The 26,503-nt window shown below is 45.6% G+C and overlaps 1 protein-coding gene across 1 annotated transcript in view; it reads left to right on the top strand.

The window, feature by feature from the left end:
• The window catches only part of LOC116980799 (cell surface A33 antigen-like), a 64,636-nt gene extending 44,701 nt beyond the window's left edge, over positions 1 to 19,935 (top strand). Inside the window, exons 5-7 of the mRNA XM_033033393.1 lie at positions 15,441 to 15,557; positions 17,577 to 17,706; positions 19,078 to 19,935. Coding sequence (XP_032889284.1) covers positions 15,441 to 15,557; positions 17,577 to 17,706; positions 19,078 to 19,261 — 431 coding nt within the window. The 3' untranslated portion in view covers positions 19,262 to 19,935. The remainder of the gene's footprint in view (positions 1 to 15,440; positions 15,558 to 17,576; positions 17,707 to 19,077) is intronic.
• The last annotated feature ends 6,568 nt before the right edge of the window (positions 19,936 to 26,503 follow it).

The following is a 26,503-nucleotide window of genomic DNA, read 5'->3' as shown; positions in this document are numbered from 1 at the left end:
AACCTAAACCTAACTCAGGCCAAAGCTGACTTGGAACAAGCTGCCAGAGGAGGTAGTTCAGGCTGGGACTATCCCATCTTTCAACAGTAGCACTGCTGTGGGTAATTGCCACTTCCTTCTCCTTGTCGCAGAGCTGTTTCATGCAGAGGTGAGGTGTGCCATGCCAGAAACTGGGCGTGCCTGAAACCTGTGCCACAATTGTGCAATAAACAGGCCGTTGGAAGATACAAACAATCCTTCTTCCCAACCTGTGATCAAAACACAACTTTGTTCATCATCATTTTGTCTACATTATTAATGTGAAATGAAACTTGCAAATCGAATGTGTTAATCACAAAATGACACAGGGCAGCAAAGAGTTATTTCCAGCATTGTTCTGACACAGGTATACGCTGGGGTACACAAGAGTAACTGCGTGGCCCCATTCTCTCGCTCTTTGTCCCTTGCCCGGCACGTTATGCATCCACAGATGCATATCCAATCCTGTTTGAAATTGCCAATTCCATTTTCGACATCAGGGATCATAAAAGCTCTTTGACTAAAAACAATTTCCCCCCCTAACTCCATCTCAATCAGCAACAGTCCTCTCCTCCTCCATCAAACCACACCACAAAACTTTCTTTACCTGAGAGAAGCATATGAAATGATGAGAGGCAGAGATAGAGTAGACAGACATCAACTTTTTCTCAAGGATGAGTTGCACCCTGGCCATTCCTTCTTTCTCACTCTCCCATCGGGCAAAAGGTATAGATGTGTGAAAATGCACACCTCCAGATTCAGGGACAGTTGAACCATCCTACCACAACCATAGAGCAGTCCTGAACTGCTATCTACCTCATTGGTGACCCTCAAACTATCTTTGATTGTGCTTTACTGACTTTATCTTGCACTAAACGTTTTTTTTTAAATCTATGAGAGGTGTATAAAATCATGAGAGGAATAGATTGGGTAGATGCACAAAGTCTCTTGCCCAGAGTAGGTGAATTGAGGACCAGAGGACATAGGTTTAAGGTGAAGGGGAAAAGATTTAATAGGAATCAGAGGGGTAACTTGTTTACACAAAGGGTGGGTGGGTGGAACAAGCTGCCAGAGGAGGTAGTTCAGGCTGGGACTATCCCATCTTTTAAGAAACAGTTAGACTGGTACATGGATAGGACAGGTTTGGAGGGATATGGGCCAAACGCAGGCAGGTGGGACTAGTTTAGCTGGGACATGTTGGCCGGTGTGGGTACGTTGGACCATGCTGTATCTCTATATGACTCTATGACTCCCTTATCATTTATCCGTACATTGGGAACGGCTCGAGAGTAATTGTGTATTTCTGCTGACTGGATAGCACACAACAAAAATGTTTCATTGTCCCTCGGTACACGTGACAATAAACTAAACTAACTAGGGTGGAAAACTCAAATATAAGGGGAAATAGCTTTAAGATGAGAGGGACAACATTTGAAAGATGTGCAGGGCATGTTTTTTTACACAGAGGGTAGTGGAGGCCTGGAACGCACTGATGGGGGTGGTGGTGGAGGCAGATATGATGATGGTGTTTAAGAGACTTTTGGATAGGTGCATGGACATGCATAGATCACATGCAGGCAGATTAGTCTTGGTCTTGTCATCTGGTTTGGCAAACATTGTGGGCCGAATGGCCTGTTCTGCTGCTGTACAGTTCTATGTTCTCCTCCAATGAGATAGATCAATTGGTTCTGCCCTTGTTCACTCTATCGTACGGCCTGTCCAGATTTTCTCCCTTTCCCAATCTCCAAAGATCTGTTTTTTTGAAACGGTCCACATGGTTCTTTTTTGAGTGTTATTCACGATTCCCTTTAGCAGACTGTAGGTGAGTGACTTCCTCAATCATTAACCACTACTTTATTTTTGTTTTTGCTGACCAGAAATATGCATTATTTATCCAGTGAAATAGTTGCTGCTTTTGAATGTACTTCCAATCTCCCGACTAATGTTCTCTGAAGGAGTTTGTTTTCCTATCATTTGATCGTAGGGAGAAATGCTGAAAACTAAGGATCTTTGAGGCAGCTTCTGGTTCTGGTACCTTTGGCCTAAATCAGTCATTTTGTGAATGGAAACGTTTAAATCAATGCATTAAGCTGTCTGTGTTGATTGGCCCTCCGTTGTCACCCAGAATATCGGTGTGCTGAGCTAATCATTTGGGGAAAACGTACATTTTGGTGACTTATGTCAAATAATGAACAGGGTATGGGAAGGTGATTGAGAACCTCGTAAACTGGTGCCGAGACAACAACCTTTCTCTCAATGTCAGCAACACGAAGGAGAGGATGCGACTATTCTCCGAGTCGCGTCCTCGCCCTACCACCTGGATTGGAGCGGCCTTTCCTGCCGGGGACACGGACCAGAGCTTCAGCAGCGGCAGCGCAGCGCTCGATACATAGCGGAGCGGGCGATTGCTCACCTGGATCGCCGTCGAAGCTCCGGAGTGTTGGGCCTGCTGCTTCTACATCGGAGCTGCGGTTTGGAGAGTTCCCAGCGTGGGCGGCGCTGACTTCAACACCGCGGAGTCCTAAGGGCCTTTGCCGAGGGCCGCCTGCGTTGAATCTCTGCCCATTGCGGCCTGTGGACTTCGGGAGCCACGGACTCCAGTAGGAGGTGGCCAATTTGGATGTCCAAGCCGCTGAGGATGCCCTCCAGTCCCAACGTCGGACTTCCATCACCCCGTCGAGCGGGCCTGAACATCGGGCTGCCTGTAGCGGCGACAACGGGGGGTTCGGGAGCCCCCCGACCACGGGAGGACAAGAGAGGAGGATGACTGGATTTTGGAGCCTTCCCTCACAGTGGGAAACTTTGATCCCACTGTGTGGGGATGTTTGTGTTAAAGACTATTATTATTCGTATGGCTGTATGGCGACCACACATTTCACTGTACCAGTTGGTACATGTGACAAATATATGTATCTTGTATCTTGATAGTGATCAACTTCAGGAAGCGAAGCGGTACTCACACATCGGAATACATTGATGGCACCATAGTAGAGATGGATGAAAATATCACGTTTCTAGGAGTAAATATCACCAGCCATTTGTCCTGCACCAGCCATATCGAAGCAATGGCCGAGAGAGCCTCGACTTCCTTACAAGGATGAGGAAGTTCGGCAAGTCCCCAACAACTCTCACCAACTTCTACAAATGCGGTGTAGGTGGTATTTTATCAGGATGCTTCACAGCATAATTTGGGAACAGCTCCATTGAAGACCTGTAGGGGGTTATGGACGCTGCCCAGACCATCACACAAACCAACCGCCCTTCCACTGACTCCATCTTCACCTCACGCTGCCTCGGCAAGGCCACCAGCAACCTTAAAATGATCTTTAATCTGATTTTGCTGGACTTTACCTTGCACTGAACATTATTCCCTTTATCCTGTATCTGTACACTGTGGACGGCTTGATTGTAATCATGAATCAATTTGCTGACTGGATAGCATGCAACAAAAAAAGCTTTTCACTTTACCTCGGTACACGTGACAATAACCATATAACAATTACAGCACGGAAACAGGCCATCTCGACCCTTCTAGTCCGTGCCGAACACATATTCTCCCCTAGTCCCATATACCTGCGCTCAGGCCATAACCCTCCATTTCTTTCCCGTCCATATAACTATCCAATTAATTTGTAAATGATAAAAATGAACCTGCCTCCACCACCTTCACTGGAAGCTCATTCCACACAGTCACCACTCTCTGAGTAAAGAAGTTCCCCCTCCTGTTACCCCTAAACTTCTGTCCCTTAATTCTCAAGTCATGTCCCCTTGTTTGAATCTTCCCTACTCTCAGTGGGAAAAGCTTATCCACGTCAACTCTGTCTTTCCCTCTCATCATTTTAAAGACCTCTATCAAGTCCCCCCTTAACCTTCTGCGCTCCAAAGAATAAAACCCTAACTTGTTCAACCTTTCTCTGTAACTTAGTTGCTGAAACCCAGGCAACATTCTAGTAAAACTAAATTTAATATCATAAAAACAAAGCAATAAAAGTTGATATCTAATAAGGGGCCACCAAATGCTGACCTGGGCTTGAGTTACAGGGAGAGGTTTGATAGGCTGGGACTATTTTGTTTGAAGCGTAAGAGGCTGGTGCGGTGGACAAGATCATGAGGGGTACGGATAAAATGAATTCTCACCGGCTTTTCCCCAGCGTATAGGATTCTTAATCCAGAGGGCACAAGGTTTAGGTATGAGGGGAAAGATTTAATAGGAACCTGAGGGGCAACTTTTTCACTCAGAGGATGGTGGGTGTAGGGAATAAGATGCCAGAGGAGGTAGTTGAGGCAGGGACTATAACAACATTTAAAAGACACTTGGACAGATATGTGGATAGGATAGGCTTGGAGGGATATGGGCCAAATGTAGACAAATGGGACTGGCTTGGATGGGGACCTCGGTCGGCATGGATGAGTTGGGCTGAAGGGTCTGTTTCTGTGCTGTTCGACTCTATGAAGGTGTCTCCAACCTTAAGCTACACACAACCCAAGATAACTTGCTCAGCTATCTGTAACCTACATTAGAAATTCAAAGTGCTGGAGTAACTCAGTGCATCAGGCAGCATCTTTGGAGAACATGGATAGCTGGCATTTCAGGTCGGGACCCTTCTTCAGACTGAACTTCGAACAGCAGCCCTGAAGAATGGTCCTGACCTGAAATGTCACCTATCCATGTTCTTCAGTGATGCTGCCTGACCCACTGAGTTACTCCAGCACTTTGTGTCTTTATTTGTAAATCAACAACTGCATTTCCTTGTGCTCCTGTTTACATTAGAGATTATTAAAGTACAATCTTATTTACGAGTATGTTCAAAACTTTAAATTAACCAAACCTTATCACCATTCTGTACTGAGGATTTTTTTCAATCCTTACAAACAGGGAGAGGATGTTCAAATCATTTATGTCAGCAAAGAGTGTTTGCTGACAAAACATCTTCAGATATCAAAATAAACTTTTGCGGTCAACTAACTGTCACAGTCTAGAAAAACACAAAGTGCTGGAGGAACTCAGCGGGTCAGGCAGCACTTGTGGGAGGGATGGGCAGACAATGTTTTGTGCTGGAACCCTTTTTGAGACCATCGGTCTGAAATCAGTTGTAGGGAAAGGTTGGATAGGCCGGGACCTTTTATTTTTGAACGTAGGAGACTGTGGGCTGTGCTTGTGGAGGTTCACAAGAACATGAGCAGGACGGATAAAGTGAATGCTCACAAGCTTTTTCCCAGGGTAGAGGATTCCATAACTAGAGGGCATAGACTTAAGTCGAGGGGACAGTGAAAATCTTGCAGCAGCATTTAGGCATATGTGATGCAGTGGGTGGAAATGCTGCCACATACCATCAGAGACCCAGGTTGGATCCTGACCTCATGCTGTCTACGTGGAGTTTACACACTCTCTCCGTGACCACGTGGGTTTCCTCTGGGTGCTCTGGTTTCCTCCCACATCCCAAAGACGTGCGTGTTTGTAGGTTAATTGGCCCTCTGTAAATTGCCCCCAGTGAGGAGGAAGTGGATAGGAAAGTGCGATCACATAGAACTAGTGTGAACGGGTGATCGATGGTGGGCCAAAGGGCCTGTTTCCATGCTGTATCTTTCAATCAATCCAAATAAGTGGTACAGTGGTATTCTGTAGGGAGGTTGGATTAAAGTTGCCTGTGTCTGATGTAGGAAAGTTGCTGTTCCTGAACCTGGAGGTGTGGGACTTCAGGCTTTTGTACGTCCTGCCCGACGGTAGCAATGAGAAGAGGGTACGGCCCGGATGGTGGGGATCCTTCATGTAGGGTTGCCAACTTTCTCACTCCCAACTAAGGGACAAAAGGTCAAAATATGGGACAAATTCCCGACAGCATTTCATTGACTGACTTGGCCGTGGCTGGGTGTATCAGTTGGCCCGGGTGCTGGACTGCACACAAAGCCCAGCCCAGTTGAGGAGTTTTGGCCCAGGCCACGCAAAGTCCGGCGCTCCGTCCAACTCATGAACCGATGATGAAGGAGGCCATGAGAAGGAGGGGTGGTGGTGGTGTCGGCGGTAAGCGAAGGTCCAAAGGCCGGAATACTGAACGACGGGGCCACGGGCAAGGAGCTGCTGCTGCACTCCATGGGCTGCACTACATCGGGATGGGTGAGGCGGTGGCAGATGAGGAGCTCCGACCCGACATTCCCCTCGAGCCGAGTAGTAGTCAAATACGGGACAAGGGCGGTCCCGTATGGGACAAACCAATATATGTGATGTCCCGGCTAATACGGGACAGTTGGCAACACTACCTTCATGATAGATGCCGCCTTCTTGAGGCAGCGCCTGTTGTGGCTGCATTTGATGGTGTGGAGTGCTGGGCCTATTTTTTAAGTTAAAAGACTTCACACAATGTCTTTATAGGTTTTTCAGCTCTCAATCTCTTCCTCGTTACCACCATTCTGTTTCACACTGCCGGAGAAGGCATCCCGGTCCACTTGCACTTGTCAGGGTCATAGTTCTCAGAGAGAGCTGACTATACCAAATGTATTTGTGTGTCAGGCAAGCTGGTGGGATGAGAATTCTAATCAGGATTGTGGTGTCGGAGCTGTATGTAGATCACAGATGATTTGAGAGAATGGTAAATGATGTTTTTGAGATTCAGTTGGGCCTATAATTTGGCTAACATATTTTATTCTCTTTTTTAAAATCTAAAGCACTTACATCCTTGAATGCAATGATGATCAACGTGAAGGTCCCGCACATGGAAATAGCTCGAGGAGATGCTTTACATTTACAATGTACCTATCAAACCATCGCACCAACTAAAACCAATCTTAACATTGAATGGATTCTAGTCGAAGAAGTACCGAGTGGAGATGATCCAACGGTAAGCATTTGTCTCTGCGGTAGGACTTCTTGAAATGAATTGCTTACAAGTACTATTAATGGTGATGTCCATACACTCGAGATGGCCAATCAATTCACAAGTTCCGTCACTCAGTGAGATTGTCTGTAGCCTACAGCACCCTGCTTGTGCCTTATTTCCTAAATATCTTTGGCACGGTAGTGGAGTTTTCATGTTCTCCCTGTGACCGTGTGGGTTTCCTCCGGATGCTCCGGTTTCCTCCCACATCCCAAAGACGTGCGGGTTTGTAGGTTAATTGGTGCTCTGTAAATTGCCGCCAGTGTGTAGGGAGTGGATGGGGAAAGGGAGATAACATAGAACTGGTGTGAACAGGTGATCGATCGATGGTCGGCGTGGCCTCGGCGGGCTGATGGTCCTGTTTCCATGCTCAATCTCAAAACTAAACACATATCCATTGCTTTTAGTCATAAAGGATTTTCAAGTTGAATTTATTTTTGTATGGGTGCAGTCTGTTTATGCTGGAAAGGTTCAGTGTTTTGTATCTCAGAACTGTCAATAAAGATGGGCATGAGTGTGTCCAATGTCCGCCCTCACATCCAGCGGCTGTTCTCACCACCTCCACCCTGGGAACCAAGAAACTCTGACCCAGGTATCCCATCGGTCGAGCACCTCTTGGGTGGCAGTTAAGCCTCAGGATCCACTTCCACCTTATTGAGGTCTACAAGATCATGAGGGGCATGGAGAGAGTGAACGCTCACTGTCTTTGTCCCAGGGTAGAGGATTCTAAATCTAGAGGGCACAGGCTTAAGGTGAGAGATTTAAGAGGGGTAACCTTTTCACTCACAGTGTAGTCCTTATCAGGACTGAACTGCTTATGGAAGCGCATACAATTACTAAAAGATATATGGATTGGAAAGGTTTTGAGGAATATGGACAAAATGCAGGCAAAAGAGGTTAAGTAGGGACAACTTGGTCATGATGGACAGGATGTGCCGAAGGGTCTCGACTCGAAACGTCACCTATTCACGTTATCCACAGATACTGCCTGACCCACCGAGTTTCTCCAGCACTTTGTGTCTTTTTTTGTAAACCAGCATCTGTAGTTCTTTGTGTCTGCTTTGTCCAATACTAAGTTCTACTGTTCTTTTTAGATCGATGTAATCCAGTACTTCTACGACGGAATGTACAGCGTTGGAAAAAACTACAAGGGCAGAGTAAACTTTACAGGAAATGCCAACGGGGAAGATTGTTCAATAGCGATCCAGAATGCGCAGATAACTGACACTGGATCCTACGTGGTAGAAGTCACAACACCTCTTGACTTGGTTGGCACGCGGAAAGAAACAGTGGATGTGATTGTATTGGGTAAGGGCTTCGGAAAATATTTCTATGCAGATTTCAGCTTGCTTAGTAGTAATGTGTCATTACTAGCTTTCATGTAAAATGTCCAGGTCTTTGAATGCGTTTTTAAATGATATATCAAGGTTATTTTCTCAAACATAGCTTGCCGTTCGTTAAATATCCTTGACGTATTTCTTGAAGGTGACATCAGCCAGGATGTTTTGCCTTGTAATAAGTTCTTCACATTCACAATGAGAATCATTAAGGTTGGACAGCTTTTCTATATTAGAAATGCTGCTATGACCTTGTGTGTGACTAAACAACAAACATTGGAAATGTCTCCAGTAAGACTCGATCTTACTTGACAGTAACACCACAAACTTTGAGTCGCAGATTTTGCCGTGAATATTAAAATGTAGTTTGAGGTTGTTGTGATGTACCGTCATAAGAGGTTTGTGCAGAGCGAAGAAGGGTCCTGACCCGAAACGATGCCTGTCCATTCCCTCTGCAGGTGCTGCCTGACCCGCTGAGTTCCTCCACCACTGTACCTTTTATTCAGGATTCCAGCAGCTGCAGATCATTGCAGGCCCGTCATTTTGTTCTTCCCTTCTAATAACACCCTTTTCTGTGGCCTCTTGTTGAGTCATATTTTCTGACCCAATTTGTTCTTGGTCTGTGGAGAGGTATGCGGATGCAGGGGCGGAAATCCCGGAGGGGCCAGGGGGGACGACCCCCCCCGCCCCCCATTTTTTGTAATCCAGATTTTAAAACCCGGAGAAATTTCTGCTTTCCGCTAGACTGTGGGGGTGGGACTGATGATTGAGGGCGCCAATTGGACGAGAGAGACGTCGGTCAGCAGGCAATGGGTGGGGGGGGGGGACACCCATGATGATTGGAGGAGGGAGGTGTCTGTCAGAGGCAGACTGAGGATAGAGCGCAGTGATTGGAGGGAGACGTCCGTGGAGCAAAGATCATAGATCCGAGCTTGAATTGCATGCCTAGGTCATAGGGTCACAAGCGACAAACACTCTCGGCTGCTCTGGACACAGACCTGCGCCTCATCCGCAGCCAGGATCGATCCCGGGTCTCCTGCGCTGCAATCGCTGCTGAACTGCCATTGGACCGTCCCCACCCGAGTGCCCCCAGAGACGTCCAGAGTGGTGCCCCCAGCCAGCGCAGAGAAGCAGCGCTAAATCCAGCTCAAATGCCTGTCCTGCCAGGTTAACCTACAGCCCTGCCTGGACTTACGGGAACGACGGCCCAGGCTTACAGCCAGCGCGGAGGAGCAGCGCTAGCTCTGCGGCTCCAGACTGGTGTCCCGTCATTCCAGACAGGGCTGTAGGTTAACCCGGCGAGACAGGCAGAGCTGAGCTGGATTTAGCGCTGCTTCTCAGCGCTGGCCATAAGCCTGGGTCGTCGTTCCCGTAATTACCGTCCACAGGGCCCACGGCTGAAGCCTCCGAAGCCTCACGTCTGTGAGTGTGCGCGTGCGCGCGTGGCCGCCAGGAAATTGTGTCCCCCCCCCCCCCCCCCCGGTCCCCTCCATGTTGTGATAGCGATTTCCGTGCCTGCACGGATGAAACGGAGATATGGGCCAAACGTGGGCATGTGGGGCGAGTGTAGATGGGGGCATGTTAGTCGGCATGGTCAAGTCAGGCCAAAGGGCCTGTTCCCGTGCTGTACGACTCTGACTCTAATTGTGCAGTGTAGTTGTCCTCTCTGGCAACTCCCGAAACCTCTGGCCTAGAAAGGGGTGAAGACTGCAATTGCTGCATTACTCAGGAGATACTGGATCCCATCCCCCCCCCCCCCCCCTCAGTGTGGAATGTGCACACACACGCACTGCATCTCTGGGCAAGCAGTCAACTGCATCAAGCTGCTGGCAACTATTTTATTTGTTCTCGTTATGTGTGCACTGTGCAATTTACATCCCTAACTTCCCTTGAAGTAGGAGGTAATTACAAGTCAATGACCTTGGGCAACTGACGTGGAACAGCCCACAGGAGAGGCTGGTGTGACAATCCCTTCCCCACTGCATGTGACTGAAGCAAATAGATTTTCACAGCAAAATTTTTCACTCGCTTTGTCGTACAATAAGCAGGCAAATTTACAAATTTAATGACTTGAATCTATGTGGCCACATTTCCTATCTCCCGTAACATTCCCAGCCCATTTACGTCAATAGAGTTGTAGAGCATGCCTCCTCCTTGTGTCAAACTTGGTTTCATAAGAGTCAAGAGTGTTTTAATTGTCATCTGTACAAAAAACAGGACAATGAAGTTCTTCCTTGCAGCAGCATAACAGGCCTGCGAACACACTGCTCATGGAAAATACAATAAACAATAGAATACATTAAAAATAACCCCAACATTAGCGCAAAAAAACCCCAGTCCCAAGTGCAACCATTACAAGCTTCTGAAACGCAATTTAGATATCTTACTACATTAAAGGCACATTACAAATGCAGGATGTTACATATGGTTCCACAGGAAATGTCCCATCCCGATGCATGACCCTATACTGGAATTAGTGAGATTGGCATGAACTTGCCGCTCGAGACAGGCAATTGAAACCTTCACGTTGTACATCAATGATTTGGATGATGGCTTTATGGACAAGAATGCAGATAATACAAAGATAGGTGTAGGGGCAGGCGGTGTAGAGGAAGCAGGGAGTCTGCAGAAGGACTTGGACAAGTACGGAGAGTGGGCTAAGAAGTGACGAAGATATCCGTGATGTCCTCATTCTTTAAGAAACGGGGGTTCCCCTCCCATCATACATATGACCCTCAATCTTGTCTCCTCGTTACCCCACAGCTCTGCCCTTGCTCCCCCTCCCCCTAGTCGCAACAGAGACTAGAGTCCCCCTAGTCCTTACCTTCACCCCATCAGCCGTCAATACAACACATAATCCTCCAAAATTTCCGCCACCTCCAACTAGCCGCATTTTCCCATCTCCACCCCTTTCCGCCTTCAGCAGAGACCATTCCCTCCACAATTCCCTGGTTAACACATCCCACCCAAACCACCCCCTTCCCAGGTACCTTCCCCTGCAACCGCAGAAGTAGCAACACCTGTCACTATACCTCCTCCCTCCACTCTGTCCAGGGACCTCGACAGTCCTTTCAGGTTAGCCAGAGGTTCACTTGCACCTCCTCCAACCTCATCTACTGTATCCGTTGTTCAAGATGTGGACTCTTGTACATCGGCGAGACCAAACGTAGACTGGACGATCGTTTCGCTAAACACCTTCGCTCAGCCCGCCTGAACCTACCTGATCTCCCGGTTGCTGGACACTTTAATTCTCCTTCTCATTCCCACACAGACCTTTCTGTCCTCGGTCTCCTCCATTGTTAGAGTGAGGCTAAATGCAAATTTGAGGAACCGCATCTCATATTTCACTTGGGCAGTTTACAGCCCAGTGGTATGAATATTGATTTCTCTCACTTCAGGTAATACCGGCATTCCTTCTCTCCATCCCTCCCCCAACCAAGTCGCACCAGCTTCTCATTTTCACCCAACAAACAGCTACCAATGGCCTGTTTCTTTAGCATATCTTTCATTCATTGTTCTTTATCTCTACATCATCGTCTATATCTCTCGTTTCCCTTATCCCTAACCAGTCTGAAGAAGGGTCTTGACCTGAAACGTCACCCATTCCTTCTCTCTAGAGATGCTCCAGAGGTGATGAGGATCCACTCCAAAACCAGCAATACTTTCCTTATGCACAACACTGCTCTAGAGGAGGTAGAAACATTCACATACCTAGACAGTGTTGTGGACATCACTGGAGGGGCTGAGGCAGACATAAAAAGTAGAATCAATAACGCTAGCGTGATGGTTAACATGGTCAGGAAGATCTGGAGCTCAAAACACATCTCAATCACCAGCAACATACGCATCTTTAACTCAAATGTGAAACAGGTGATGCTGTATGGATCAGAGACATGGAAAACCACAAAACACACTGCAAACAGGCTACAAACATTCATTAGCACCTGCCTTAGGAGAATACTTAACATCTGCTGGAGAGACAAAGTAAGCAATGTGGACCTGTGGAAAAGAACAATTCAGGAGCCCATTGACTTACAAATTCGAAGGAGAAATTGGAGTTGGATGGACGCACCCTCAGGAAACCTGCCACAAACATCACCCGGGCAATGGTGATTTGTAAGTTGAATCGGTAGTAAGGAAGGCAAATGCAATGTTAGCATTTATTTTGAGAGGATTTGAATACAAAAGTAGAGATGTAATGAGGGTTGCCAACTTTCTCACTCCCAAGGGACAAAAGGTCAAAATAAGGGACAAATTCCGACAACAATTCGTTGACCGGCTCTGCCGTGGCTGGGTGAATGATGAGTTGGCCCGGGTGTTGGACTGCACACACAGCCCGGCCGGCGGGTCAGCTGAGGGGTTTTGGCCTGGGCTGCGCGACGTTGCGCGCAAAGTCCGGCACTCCATGGGCTGCACTATGTCGGGACGGGTGAGGTGGGGCCGGACACAGCGCTCCGAACCAACAGTCCACTCAACCCCTCAAGTAGCAGTCAAATACGGGACAAGGGCGGTCCCGTATGGGACAAACAAATTTAGCCCAATATTCTGGATGTCCCGGCTAATACGAGACAGTTGGCAACCCTAGATGTAATGCTGACTTTATAGGCGCTGGTCAGGCCTATAAAGTATTGTGAGCAATTTTGGGCACCATGTCTGAATAAGGAGTCCTGAGGAAGGCACCATATCTGAGGAAGGAGGCCAGAGGAAGTTTACAAGAATGATCCTGGGGATGATTTTGGTTAACATATGATGAGCGTCTGACAACACTGGGCCTGTACTCGCTGGAGTTTAGAAGGATGAGGAACAACCTTATTGAAACGTGCCGAATAGTGAAATGCCTGGATAGAGTTGATGTGGAGAGGATTTTTACACTAGTGGGAGATTCTAGGTCCAGAGGGCACAGCCACAGAATAAAAGGATGTATCTTTAGAAAGGAGATGAGGAGAAATGTCTTTAGTCAGAGGGTGGTGAATCTGTGGAATTACCTCAGATGATGGTGGATGTCAAATTGTTGGGTATTTTTAAAGCAGAGATTGGTAGGTTCTTGGTTAGTAAGGGTGTCAAAGGTTATGATGAGAAGGCAGGAGAATGGGGTTGGGAGGGAAGGATAGATCAGCCATGATCATCAGTCTGAAGAATGGTCTCGACCCGAGACGTCATCCATTCCTTCTCTCCAGAGATGCTGCCTGTCCCGCTGAGTTACTCCAGCACTCTGTATCTATCTTTAGCCATGATCGAAATGCAGGGTAGACTATGGGCTGAATGGCCTAATTCTGCTCCTATGACATGAACTTACAAACTTCTGTCTTTGAATTGCAGTTCCTCCAACGCCGCCCATTTGCAAAATAGAGGGCAAAGCAGAATATGGGGAGACTGTCAAACTGATGTGCCACTCGGAGGAAGGGTCGCCTGCCCCAGTGTACTCCTGGCAAAACTACAGCCCCATGAATCAGCCACGGGAACTGCCTTTAACGTCCAAACGGGGTACGTAGCCTTTATAAATATTCATCAAAACCTGCGTGTGATCTGACTTAGCACACAGCTGTTTAACACAATGTGTCCCTCATGAAGCAGATACCAACTTGTGATTTTATTTCAGTCATGAGAATAACTTATTGGGGCACACGGTGGTGCAGCAGGTCGAGCTGCTGCCTCACAACGCCAAAGACCTTGAGTACTGTCTGTGTTGAGTTTGCACGTTTTCCCTGTGATCGTGTGGGTTTCCTCCCACATCCCAAAGACGTGCGGGTTTGTAGGTCAATTGGCCCTCTGTAAATTGTCCCTCTCGTGTAGGGAGTGGATGAGAAAGTAGGATAACAGAACTAGTGTGAACGGGTCGGCATGGACTCGGTGGGCCGAAGGGCCTGTTTCCATGTTTCAATCAATCATTGATCGCACCCAGTTCTTGGGTAATCTAATACAGCATTATATCAGTGCTCTCATTTCTATTATTTCCATTTCAATCTCTACACCTTGGCGAATTAGCTGAAAATTGGACCTATTGTGAGAGTTTTCTTTATGTATGTGGTCCTTGTGGATACATCACCAATCCACACCTCTGCTGTTAAATGAAAGGCAAAATATACTTAAAAGGGCAGTAATTTTGAAATGATCTTTTCTTAACCTGCTAACAACCCACTATATTTTTTCTGATGTAAAATCTGCCATGAACAAGCAAAACCAGTGATCTAGAACATTCTTAAAGACACTTTTCAAAAACGTCATAACATTATTTTATTGATAAGTGTTGTTAAACTAAAATCAATTGAAATTGTGTTTAACCCCCCAAAAAATAAGCAGATTTTCACAAATGATTAATAGACAATATGTGCAGGAGTAGGCCATTCGGCCCTTTGAGCCATTCAATGTGATCATGGCTGATCATCCCCAATCAGTACCCCGTTCCTGCCTTCTCCCCATATCCCCTGACTCCGCATCCTTTAAGAGCCCTATCTAGCTCTCTCTTGAAAGTATCCAGAGAACCGGCCTCCACCGCCCTCTGAGGCAGAGAATTCCACAGACTCACAACTCTCTAATTGAAAAAGTGTTTCCTCGTCTCCGTTCTAAATGCCTTACCCCTTATTCTTAAACTGTGGCCCCTGGTTCTGGACTCCCCCAACATCGGGAACATGTTTCCTGCCTCTAGCATGCCCAAACCCTTAATAATCTTATATGTTTCACTGAGAATCCCCTCATCCTTCTAAATTCCAGTATACAAGCCCAGCCGCTCCATTCTCTCAGCATGTGACAGTCCCACCATCCCGGGAATTAACCTTGTAAACCCACACTGCATTTCCTTAATAGCAAGAATGTCCTTCCTCAAATTAGGGGCCCAAAACTGTACACAATACTCCAGGTGTGGTCTCACTAGGGCCCTGTACAACTGCAGAAGGACCTCTTTGTTCCTATACTCAACTTAACTCTTTGCTCCTATACTCAACTAAATTAGACTGCCAGTTATGAATTGCTCGATTTTAAAGCATGAAAAATAAACAAAAAGACAATTTAACAGTGCGAAATGTGATATCGTCAATAATTTTAATAAAAGGTCATCGGAAGGCCTACTTACCTCTAAATTTTCAAGCACAGCTTAATTTTGAGAGATGACCACATCATCAGCAAAGTAACACAATTAGAGGAAAAATCGTGATTGAGGATGAAGAACTTAACTCTGAATTAAATATTCTAAAACATTTATTATTTTATTCTTCAGAGGCAGATGGTTTAATATTAAAAAATATTTCAGCCAAGACATCTGGCTTCTTCATTTGTACCTCGAAAAATAAGATCAGAGCTGCGACCTGCAATATCACCTTAGCAGTAATGCCACGTGAGTATCCGACAGAAGTCACTCTGTTCAATTTTATTTGTATTAATTTATTTTGTTCTAATTTATCTGTACAATTGCCGCAGATATTTTATGATGTGAAATACAGCACTTCTATCTTTAGCATTTTTATTTCAAATAATCTAAATGCACGAAGTACACACATGGAGTACTATGCTCAGTTCTGGTCAACCTACTGTACAAAAGAGTGCAAGAAGAGATTCACGATGATATTGCCAGGTCTTGAGGGCCTGAGCTACAGGGAGAGATTGGGCAGGCTAGGACTTTATTCCTTAGAGCGCAGGAGGCAGGAGTACAAAATCATGAGGGGAATAAATAAGATAAGGGAAATTATAAACTAGAGGGCATGGGTTTAAGGTGGAGGAGAAAGATTGACAGGAACTTGAGGAGCAATATTTTTACAAAGGTAGTTGAGGCAGGTATGATCACAACATTTAAAAGACATTTGGACAGGTACATGGATAGGAAAGGCTTAGAGGGATATGGATCATGAGGTTTTAGGGGACAGAGGGGCAGCCATTTGGCCCGAGTATTGAAGAAGGGTCTGAAAGGTTGCCTATTTCCTTCGCTCCATAGGTGCTGCCTCACCTGCTGGATTTCTCCAGCATTTTTGTCTGGCCCGAGTATTGAAGTACTTGAGCCCAAGTGTGGAAGTACTTTAGCCCAAGTGTGGAAGTACTTTAGCCCAAGTGTGGAAGTACTTTAGCCCAAGTGTGGAAGTACTTTAGCCCAAGTGTGGAAGTACTTTAGCCCAAGTGTGGAAGTACTTTAGCCCAAGTATGGAAGTACTTTAGTGGGCCCCAGTTCCCAGCCCTCACTTCACAGTCTTGTTGGTCACCACCCCCCAAGTGCTTGGGTACACACTTATTAAAATTTCACGAATAACAACATCTCCACTATCCTGTAGGCAGCAAATTCCAGACCCCTATTCCTTTAATCCTTCTACCAAATAGTTTGTATCCATACTCCCTGGTTATTGATCCCTCTGCCAATGGAAATGGGCATTTCCTCTTCACTCTGTCTGGGCCTCTCAACTTTTTACACCTCACTTGCATCTTCCTTCAGGCTTCCTTGTTCCATATAAACAGGGCTGCCAACATTGGGTGAGAGTTGGGAGTGAGAAATTGTGAGTGACGAAGCCCAAGGGAGCGTGCAATTGTGCAATCTGGTGCATACTGTAGCGAGTCTTTTAACTTACACTTGAATACAATATTTATGCTTTAAATTGGATTAGCTATGAATAAGGTTAGGCTTAATTACATTCCAAATTACATTCCATAGTAGAGCCAAGCTCTGATCAACAGATGCAGAACATGAATGATCTTGGTGTATTCATGTATGGAAATCAGATTATAATCAAGCACTTGGCCCATGTTAACCAACCTGGGTCTCACTGCACACCTGGTACTACTCCTGACCCTGACTCCAGTAGCATACCTTCTCTCATTCCTGACCCCGAGTCCAGCCTTACACCTGGCCCTCTATTCTACCCTGATCACAGCTGCTTACCTGCTTAGGTTCCCAGTGCTGAACACTGCCATTGTCCCAGCTTTGACTGCACACCTAGTACTATTCCAGACCTTGACCCGGGATGCACACTTGACCTTGCTCCTAGCCCCTCTGCACTGACAATATATCTGGAACACGTATAAAACCCCAAATCTGACCCCCTGGACTTAATGTTCAAGTCCACAGGTGCTTATCTAATGCGGTATTCTTTTATGGGGCACTTCACAAACCAAATTTTGTATAACAAAGTGTGTTACATCCATTGGCTTCCTTGTTATCTAACATGCTCGTTACTTTGTCAAATAAGTCATCAAATCCAATGCCACTTTCTTTGGATCCACTGGGATTTGATCAATCAATTGCTGAACTACTTCATCAAATGCGGTATCCTCACCGTGTCTTGTTGATACTTCCTTTCAAAAAAAGATTATAGTTAATCGGACAATCTTTCTTTAACGGGCCTTGACTGGTACTGACTGTTTTATTTTGTAGCATCCATGAGCATTGGATTTTATGGTGGAATTATTGGGGGCGCGGTGGGTGTGCTGATTATCCTTGGCATCATCGTTTACTGCTGCTGTTGCCGAGGTGAAGAAAAATTACCCGAAGACTATGAAATGGAGTAAGTATAATTGAACACTGACAATGGTGGCACAAGGAACTGCAGATGTTGGTTTACAACAAAAAGGTACAAAGTGCAGGAATAACTCAGCCAGTCAGGCTGCATCTCTGGAGAACATGGATAGGCCTCATTTTGGGACAGGACACTTCTACAGTCAATGGTGATACTCTCTATCCTTATAATAAGAACATGGAATTTGTTTACTTAGGCAGCATCTTAGTTTATCATCAAAGTGCAGGGTGTTGCATTTTGTTAAGTCCAACCAGGGTCGGACCCTCACTGTGAATAGCATGGGCCTGGAGAATGTTGTAGAGCAGAGGGGTCTAGGAAGGCAGGTACGTAGTTCCTTGAAAGGGGCTATCCAGTGAAAGGCCTGGATAGAGTGGATGTGGAGAGGATGTTTCCACTGGTGGGAGAGTCTAGGACCAGAGGTCCTAGCCTCAGAATTAAAGGACGTTCCTTTAGGAAGGACATGAGGAGGAATTTCTTTAGTTAGAGGGTAGTGAATCTGTGGAATTCATTGCCACAGAAGGCTGTAGAGACAAAGTCAGTGGATATTTTTAAGGCAGAGATAGATTCTTGATTAGTACAGGTGTCAGGGGTTATGGGGAAAAGACACGAGAATGGGGTTGGGAGGGAGAGATAGATCAGCCATGATTGAATGGCAGAGTAGACTTGATGGGCTGAATGGTCTAATTCTGCTCCTATCATTTATCAACTTATCACAGGTGGACAGGGTAGCAAAGGCGGCTTTTGCTGCATTGCCCTTCATTAGTCAGTGTATAGAGTACTGAAGTTGTGATGATTTTATACACCACTATAAGATCGCCCCTCAGCCTTCTGTGCTCCAAGGAATAAAGTCCTAGCCTGCTCAACCATTCCCTGTAGATCAGCGCCCCCCCCCCCCCCCCCCCCCCCCCCCCACACAAGTCCTGGCAACATCCACATGAAGTGGATCAAGGGGATGGGGAAGAGAAGGTACATGGAAAGGTTGTGGTCCCACCTGCCAGATGATGCCTGCAGCCCACCGCAGCCAGGAAATCTGTCCCACTGGGCTCCCAAATGCTTGTCCGTATGTGTGGGGTGTCCATAAATTGGATGTTCGTACACCGGAGTACCTGCATGTAAAGACACAAGTTTATGAGTGATGACTCGGATAGGAAGTTCACCAATATAAGGACCAACTCGGTGAATAAGCTTTAGCCAGATCCACATTCCGTGTTAAAGAATATTTAATGGATATGCAGGGAATGGAGGGATATGAATCATGTGCAGGAAGGTAAGTGATAGTCTTGGCACAGACAAGAAGGGCCTGTTCTTGTTTGGTATTGTTAAATGTTCTATAAAGAGGTCAACGTTGCGTTTTTACAGGGATCCACGCTATGAGGATGAGGAGCCAGCGGAGAGAGATCCCAAAAGGGATGATAATGCGAGAACCTACCGTGAGGATGATCCAAACGAGAATGCTGGCAGGAACTCTCCACGTACCACCGTCAGACAGCCACTGGTGCCACCCAATAAACCCACATACGTCCCAGATGACAATGAAGTGTAAAAACTAAGGCTGTTCTTCAATTATCTTTAGTTCAACGGGTGACATAATTTGTGTCGTGAAATTTCAAATCAATTGAGTTATGGGGTGGCTTCAGTTAATACTAAGGCGATTACATTTAAGTAGGAGAGCCATTTTAAAAATATATTCTTTTGTATAGGTTTTGCCATTGGCATCCAAATACTGCTTCAGATTTTGATTTATTCTTAAAAGTGCAGCATTTACTTTTAGCATGTTGAATCCAGCAGCATATCCTGCTATTTCTAAATATGCATCGCTTTCCTGTTTAAAAAATATCCAAATGTTGCCTGTTGAATATTTTTACGCAATATTAATTATTCATGTTTTATGATCCTCTAAGTCAAAGATATCATTCCTTTCGAGTTTGGTTGTTAAAGGCTTCTTTTTATTGATGATATGTGGGGCTCACAAAAGTTCAAAGAAATGCTTTGAGTTTTAGTCCGATGAAAGCAGAACAGAAAATGTGTTCCAAACCAGTCAGTGGTCAGATAGGAGAAACTCAGCGAGTGAAACCACCACCCCCCCCCCCCCCCCCCCCCCCCCCCCCGAGATCACTCGGTGATTGACAAAGGAATAAAGGTTGATGCGAGGGTGCAGCACTTTAAGTAGTGCCTGCCACCAGATATGGCTTCAAAAAGGGACTGGATAAAAGAATGCAAGAAACTTGCTGAGAACTGGGAAACAGACGAATGGAATCACAAGAGGTGACACGAGGAGGAGCAGATGCTGAAACTTTGCGCAACACACACAGTGCTGGAGAAACTCAGCATGGCAGGCAGCATCTGTGGAAGGAATGGACAGATGGCGTTTGAGGTCGAGTTTCTTCAGACTGGAGGGATGTTAGGAAATAGGAAAAATGGGTCGTCACTGGCGGGTTTTCACCTCCATAGCAAGCAATAGCTAACCCTGAACAGAAACCGCACCCTCCATGCAAGAACAGTCCATCACCTGCATAAGTCTTAGAATAAAGGGGAAGCCATTTAAGACTGAGGTGCGAAAAAAACATTTCACTCAGAGAGTTGCAAATTTGTGGAATTCCCTGCCTCAGAGGGCAGTGGAGGTCAAGCTCTAGGGGCTAGTGGAATCAAGGGATATAGGGAGAAGGCAGGCATGGGTTATTGATTGGGGATGATCAGCCATGATCACAATGAATGGCGGTGCTGGCTCGAAGGGCCGAATGCCCTCCTCCTGCACCTATCTTCTATGTTTCTATGTCTCTAAGTGGGGGATGACAGACACCCCTGCTTGCGACTGCGGATATCCAGACCAGAACATCCCACACATCATGAATGACTGCTCACTGAGGCTTTTCCCGGGTGGCATCAAAGCCATCCACCCAGTAACTGATGCTGTCCTAGCCTGGATGTCTACCCTTGATCTACAACTTTAGGCTGTGCACACCATAGGCAAGAAGACGACCGTCGTAGCAAAGACACAGTCCGAAGAATGGCCCCGATGTGAAAGTACACCTGTCCATTCCTTCCACAGATGCTGCCTGACCCGCTGAGTGTCTCCAGCAGTTTGTGTCTTGCTCTAGGTGAATGATGTGCTACACACTCAGTGGGCTGAACATTTCCCCCTGCTGTATTATCCAAAGAAAATAACTAGATGACAGCTAGTCATTTGTTTTCTTATCTCATTGTGGTATTACTGATTATTTCTTCATTGTGACTACAATAATCGTAATTACAAACAAGACATATTAACCACTTATTAACAATTCCTGGCTTCCTACCTAAAAACTATTTTTTTTAACCATTTTCTGAATACTGTAAATTTTAGGGTGGAGGGGGACAGGCAGCTATATGGCATTTGCAGGGCTTGGAATTGTTCGAGCGGCCAGACTGATTTTGGAGTATTAAGCCCCTGTCCCACTTGGGCGACCTCCACCGCGACCTCTGGCGAGTTTGCCCCAGACCCGTAGTCGTGGCAAGGTCGCAGGAGGTCTTCGCCACTCTCCTTCACGGTCGAGAGTGGTCTAAGTGTAGTCGAGGCTTCAGCCAGGTGGTGGCGTATTTTTCAAAATGTTAAAAATTGAGTGCGACTAAAAATAGGTCGCCGTGGGAAAAATCGATATTTTTTAAGTCGTAGGTCTAGTCGAAGCCGGTCGTAGTAGGTCGTGATGCTAGTTGTAGGTGGTCGAAGGTGGTCAAAGGTAATAGCTCCGGGATGAAAAAAAGGTCATTTAAACAGCAGAACGTCACCTCTTTCACTCCAGGACATGTTCATTCATAGCTGGAGAGTTTTTTGGAGAGGAGACTTGTGTTTCCATGATGGCACCAAAAAGGCAGCATATCTGCCATGCAGGTGTTGCCCACCCAGGAGGAGGAGTGGTAGGAGGTGATGCCACAGGAGGAGGTAGCCCTGCATGAGAGACCCCTGGAGGAGGAGACCAGGGTGGGAGTATATGTCCCCACCATTTGAAGGCAGCAAAGCAGCCCTTTCTCCTGTGTCTGACACAGCATCAGAGGCAGATGCCCCATTGGTGGTGAGGGAGGACTGGAGGAAAGTTATGCCCTATACCTTCACCAGGCAGCAGGAGGGGGACCTTGAGGAATGGTTCCAGCAGAATGCCATCCTGTACGATAAGGAAAATGAGGGGTACAGGGACAGGGACAAGAATGGCTTGCTTGCCATCCACTGCCCCACATGTGTGCTTAAAGTTCCATCTTTTGTCAAAGCCCAGCGCCACTCTCCTCCAGTCATCTGGTGTACTGGGACAGTCCATCACATCATCTCCATTCACCCATTGAGACCTCTTCTTGTGCTTCCTCTTCACGCTTGCTCTTCCCCTTCTGCCTTTCTCAAAAGGCTGCTGAAGCAAAAGGGCTACTGCAAACAGCAGTAGTTGTATTTTTACTAACATCCTCCAAACTAGTTCCTTCCTTGCTTGCTTGTTTGTTTCAGAATTATTAAAAAACCTGGGAGGCATTTTTTAGTGAGAAAAAAAATGCAGACATGACATGATTTTATCAGGTGATCATTTGAGCTGTACACTCGTCACTGGTCGTTGTTGGTATTTGGTGTGGTCCTCTGAGGTGGAAGGGGGTGCTCATTCACGGACCAATTTGCCAGAGACCATCCTCGAGTAATACGTACATGGTCGAAGCCAGTCTTCTTCATAGTCGAGGGAGGTCTTCAACATAGTCGAGGGAGGTCTTCAACATAGTCGTAGGAGGTCGTAGGTCACTGCGACCTTGATTTTTTTAAGTCGCTTAAGGTCGCGGTGGAGGTCTCCTAAGTGGGACAGGCCCTTTACATTTCATGCCCCCAGTTGAAATTTCATTGATTGTGAGCAACTTAGACTCAAGCCATCAGGTTGTACAAGGATAGAAAAGGCCGTGGTGCAAAGTAATTGAATGAAGAGTTTGTGATCTCAAACCACAAGCAAAAATCGGTAAAGTCCCAACTGTGAAGAGGTTTCTATTGGTGTTTGTGCTTTCTATACTATACACAAGAGCTTTTTTTATTTTAAAAATCATTGAAATTAGTTTGACTTGCTTAAGAGTAAAATGAATTGTAACTTTGAATTCAATAAGTAGTAAACAGAATGAAACTTTGTTATAAGGCAACTTTATGCATTTGTTTTAAAAAAAAATTTCTATCTATTAAAAGGGCTGTGGGTAAAATATCTTCGTATTGTGTGCACTGCTTTCACAAATCCATTCCATTACAAAATTATTTGAAGTGTGAGTGGCGTTAATTATTGTTAACTTTTAAACTGTGTACACATTTTGTATTTATAATGGCTGGACAAAGCTGCCTTAATTATTGAATGAGAAAATTAATATACTAATTTGATGGCATCAGTTATCAAATTGAGATTAGGTTGTGAGTAGGCAATGAAATTTCTTGTTCACATGAAGCTCAGAGTAAACAGTACACAATCATGATATATACACAACGTGCAAAACAGCACAATGGTGCAGCATTGTAGTGCAAAAAAGTGCCTTGTGAGCCAGTACAGACATAATGGGTTGCTTTCCCCGTGCTTTATGTATTTGGGTTTGCCTTCGGCCTTAATGTTATTCAAGGTATTGCAGACTCGTTACATTTAAGGCACTGGATTGAAGTTTTAAATTTTGCTAAATTGGGGAAGTTTTCAGATTGTTCCATTTAATGTTCCTCCTCTCACTACATGGCCTGAGCAGGAAGGAACAGCAGATGCTGATTTAAACCAAAGATAGACACAAAAAGCTGGAGTAACTCAGTGGGTCAGGCAGCATCTCTGGAGAGAAGGAATAGGTGATGTTTTGGGTCTGGACCTTTCTTCAGACCGATTCTAGAAGGGGGATAATGCTATACGGCATTTGCAGGGCTTGGAATTGTTCGAGTGGCCAGACTGATCTTGGAGTATTAAGCCCCTGTCCCACTTGGGCGACCTCCACCGCGATCTCTGGCGAGTTTGCCCCAGACCCGTAGTCGTGGCAAGGTCGCCACGAGGTCGCAGGAGGTCTTCGTCACTCACCTTCACGGTCGAGAGTGGTCTAAGTGTAGTCGAGGCTTCAGCCAATGGCGGCGTATTTTTCAAAATGTTTAAAATTGACTGTGACTAAAAATAGGTCGCCGTGGGAAAAATCTATATTTTTTTAGTCGTAAGTCTAGTCGAAGCCGGTCGTAGTAGGTCGTGATGTTAGTCGTAGGTAGTCGAAGGTGGGCGAAGGTGGTCAAAGGTAATAGCTCCGGGATGAAAAAAAGGTCAGTGAAAAAGGTAATTTAAACAGCAGAACGTCACCTCTTTTACTCCAGGACATGTTCATTCATAGCTGGAGAGTTTTTTGGAGAGGAGACTTGTGTTTCCATGATGGCACCAAAAAGGCAGCATATCTACCATGCAGGTGTTGCCCACCCAGGAGGAGGAGTGGTAGGAGGTGATGCCACAGGAGGTGATAGTGCAGGAGGAGGTAGCCCTGCATGAGAGACCCCTGGAGGAGACCAGGATGGGAGTATATGTCCCCACCACCACCCCATCCTTCACTGCCTCATTTGAAGGCAGCAGAGCAGCACTTTCTCCTGTGTCTGACACAGCATCAGAGGCAGATGCCCCATTGGTGGTGAGGGAGGGTTGGAGGAAGGTTATGCCCTACACCTTCACCAGGCAGCAGGAGGGGGACCTTGAGGAATGGTTCCAGCAGAATGCCATCCTATACGATAATGAAAATGAGGGGTACAGGGACAGGGACAGGGACAAGAATGGCATGCTTGCCATCCACTGCCCCACATGTGTGCTTAAAGTTCCATCTTTTGTCAAAGCCCAGCTCCACTCTCTTCCAGTCATCTGGTGTACTGGGACAGTCCATCACATCATCTCCATTCATCCATTGAGACCTCTTCTTGTGCTTCCTCTTCACTCTTGCTCTTCCCCTGCTGCCTTTCTCAAAAGGTTGCTGAAGAAAAAGGGCGACTGCAAACAGCAGTAGTTGTATTTTTACTAACATCCTCCAAACTAGTTCCTTCCTTGCTTGTTTCAGAATGATTAAAAAAACAAAGCTGGGAGGCATTTTTTAGTGAGAAAAAAAATGCAGACACGTCATGATTTTATCGGGTGATCATTTGAGCTGTACACTCGTCACTGGTCGTTGTTGGTATTTGGTGTGGTCCTCTGAGGTGGAAGGGGGTGCTCATTCACGGACCAATTTGCCAGAGACCATCCTCGAGTAAAACGTACATGGTCGAAGCCAGTCTTCATAGTCGAAGGTCTTCTTCATAGTCGAGGGAGGTCTTCAACATAGTCGTAGGGGGTCGTACACATAGTGGAGGAAGGTCGTAGGTCACTGCGACCTTGACTTTTTTAAAAGTTGCTTAAGGTCGCAGTGGAGGTCTCCTAACATAATTTCGTTCAGACCGAAAGGTCTGAATGACAATAAAGGAATCTAATCTAATCTAAGTGGGACAGGCCCTTTACATTTCGCCCCCAGTTGAAATTTCATTGATAGTGAGCAACTTAGGCTCAAGCCATCAGGTTGTACAAGGATAGAAAAGGCCCTGGTGCAAAGTAATTGAATGAAGAGTTTGTGATCTCAAACCACAAGCAAAAATCGGTAAAGTCCCAACTGTGAAGAGGTTTCTATCGTTGTTTGTGCTTTCTATAATATACACAAGAGCTTTTTTTTTAAAAACATTGAAATTAGTTTGACTTGTTTAAGAGTAAAATAAATTGTAACTTTGAATTCAATAAGTAGTAAACAGAATGAAACTTTGTTATAAGGCAACTTTATGCATTTGTTTTTTTAATTTTTTTCTATCTATTAAAAGGGCTGTGGGTGAAATATCTTCATATTGTGTGCACTGCTTTCACAAATCCATTCTATTACAAAATTATTTGAAGTGTGAGTGGCGTTAATTATTGTTAACTTTTAAACTGTGTGTACACATTTTGTATTTATAATGGCTGGACAAAGCTGCCTTAATTATTGAATGAGAAAATGAATATACTAATTTGATGGCATCAGTTATCAAATTGAGATTAGGTTGTGAGTAGGCAATGAAATTTCTTGTTCACATGAAGCTCAGAGTAAACAGTACACAATCATGATATATACACAACGTGCAAAACAGCACAATGGTGCAGCATTGTAGTGCAAAAAAGTGCCTTGTGAGCCAGTACAGACATAATGGGTTGCTTTCCCCGTGCTTTATGTATTTGGGTTTGCCTTCGGCCTTAATGTTATTCAAGGTATTGCAGACTCGTTACATTTAAGGCACTGGATTGAAGTTTTAAATTTTGCTAAATTGGGGAAGTTTTCAGATTGTTCCATTTAATGTTCCTCCTCTCACTACATGGCCTGAGTAGGAAGGAACAGCAGATGCTGATTTAAACCAAAGATAGACACACAAAGCTGGAGTAACCCAGTGGGTCAGGCAGCATCTCTGGAGAGAAGGAATAGGTGACGTTTTGGGTTTGGACCTTTCTTCAGACAGATTCTAGAAGGAGGATAAAGCCTGGCAAATGATAGGTGGATGCAGGTGATGCAAGGCAAATCTATACTGGCATTCACTTCAGATCTCAGTTAGCTCCACGTTTTACTGTAGTGACTGTTTGGGCAAATGGCAAAGCAATTAGTTTAGTTTATTGTCACGTGCACTGAGGTACAGTCAAAAGCCTTTTTGTTGCGTGCTATCCAGTCAGCAGAAAGACTATACATGGTTACAATCAAGCCATCCACAGTGTACAGATACAGGGAATAACATTGAGTGCAAGATAAAGTCCAGTAAAATCTGATT

This window comes from Amblyraja radiata, chromosome 14, assembly GCF_010909765.2.
Source record: "Amblyraja radiata isolate CabotCenter1 chromosome 14, sAmbRad1.1.pri, whole genome shotgun sequence".
Lineage (NCBI taxonomy): Eukaryota > Metazoa > Chordata > Chondrichthyes > Rajiformes > Rajidae > Amblyraja > Amblyraja radiata.
Note: the sequence above shows the minus strand (reverse complement) of the source record. Positions and strands in the feature narration are given on the sequence as shown.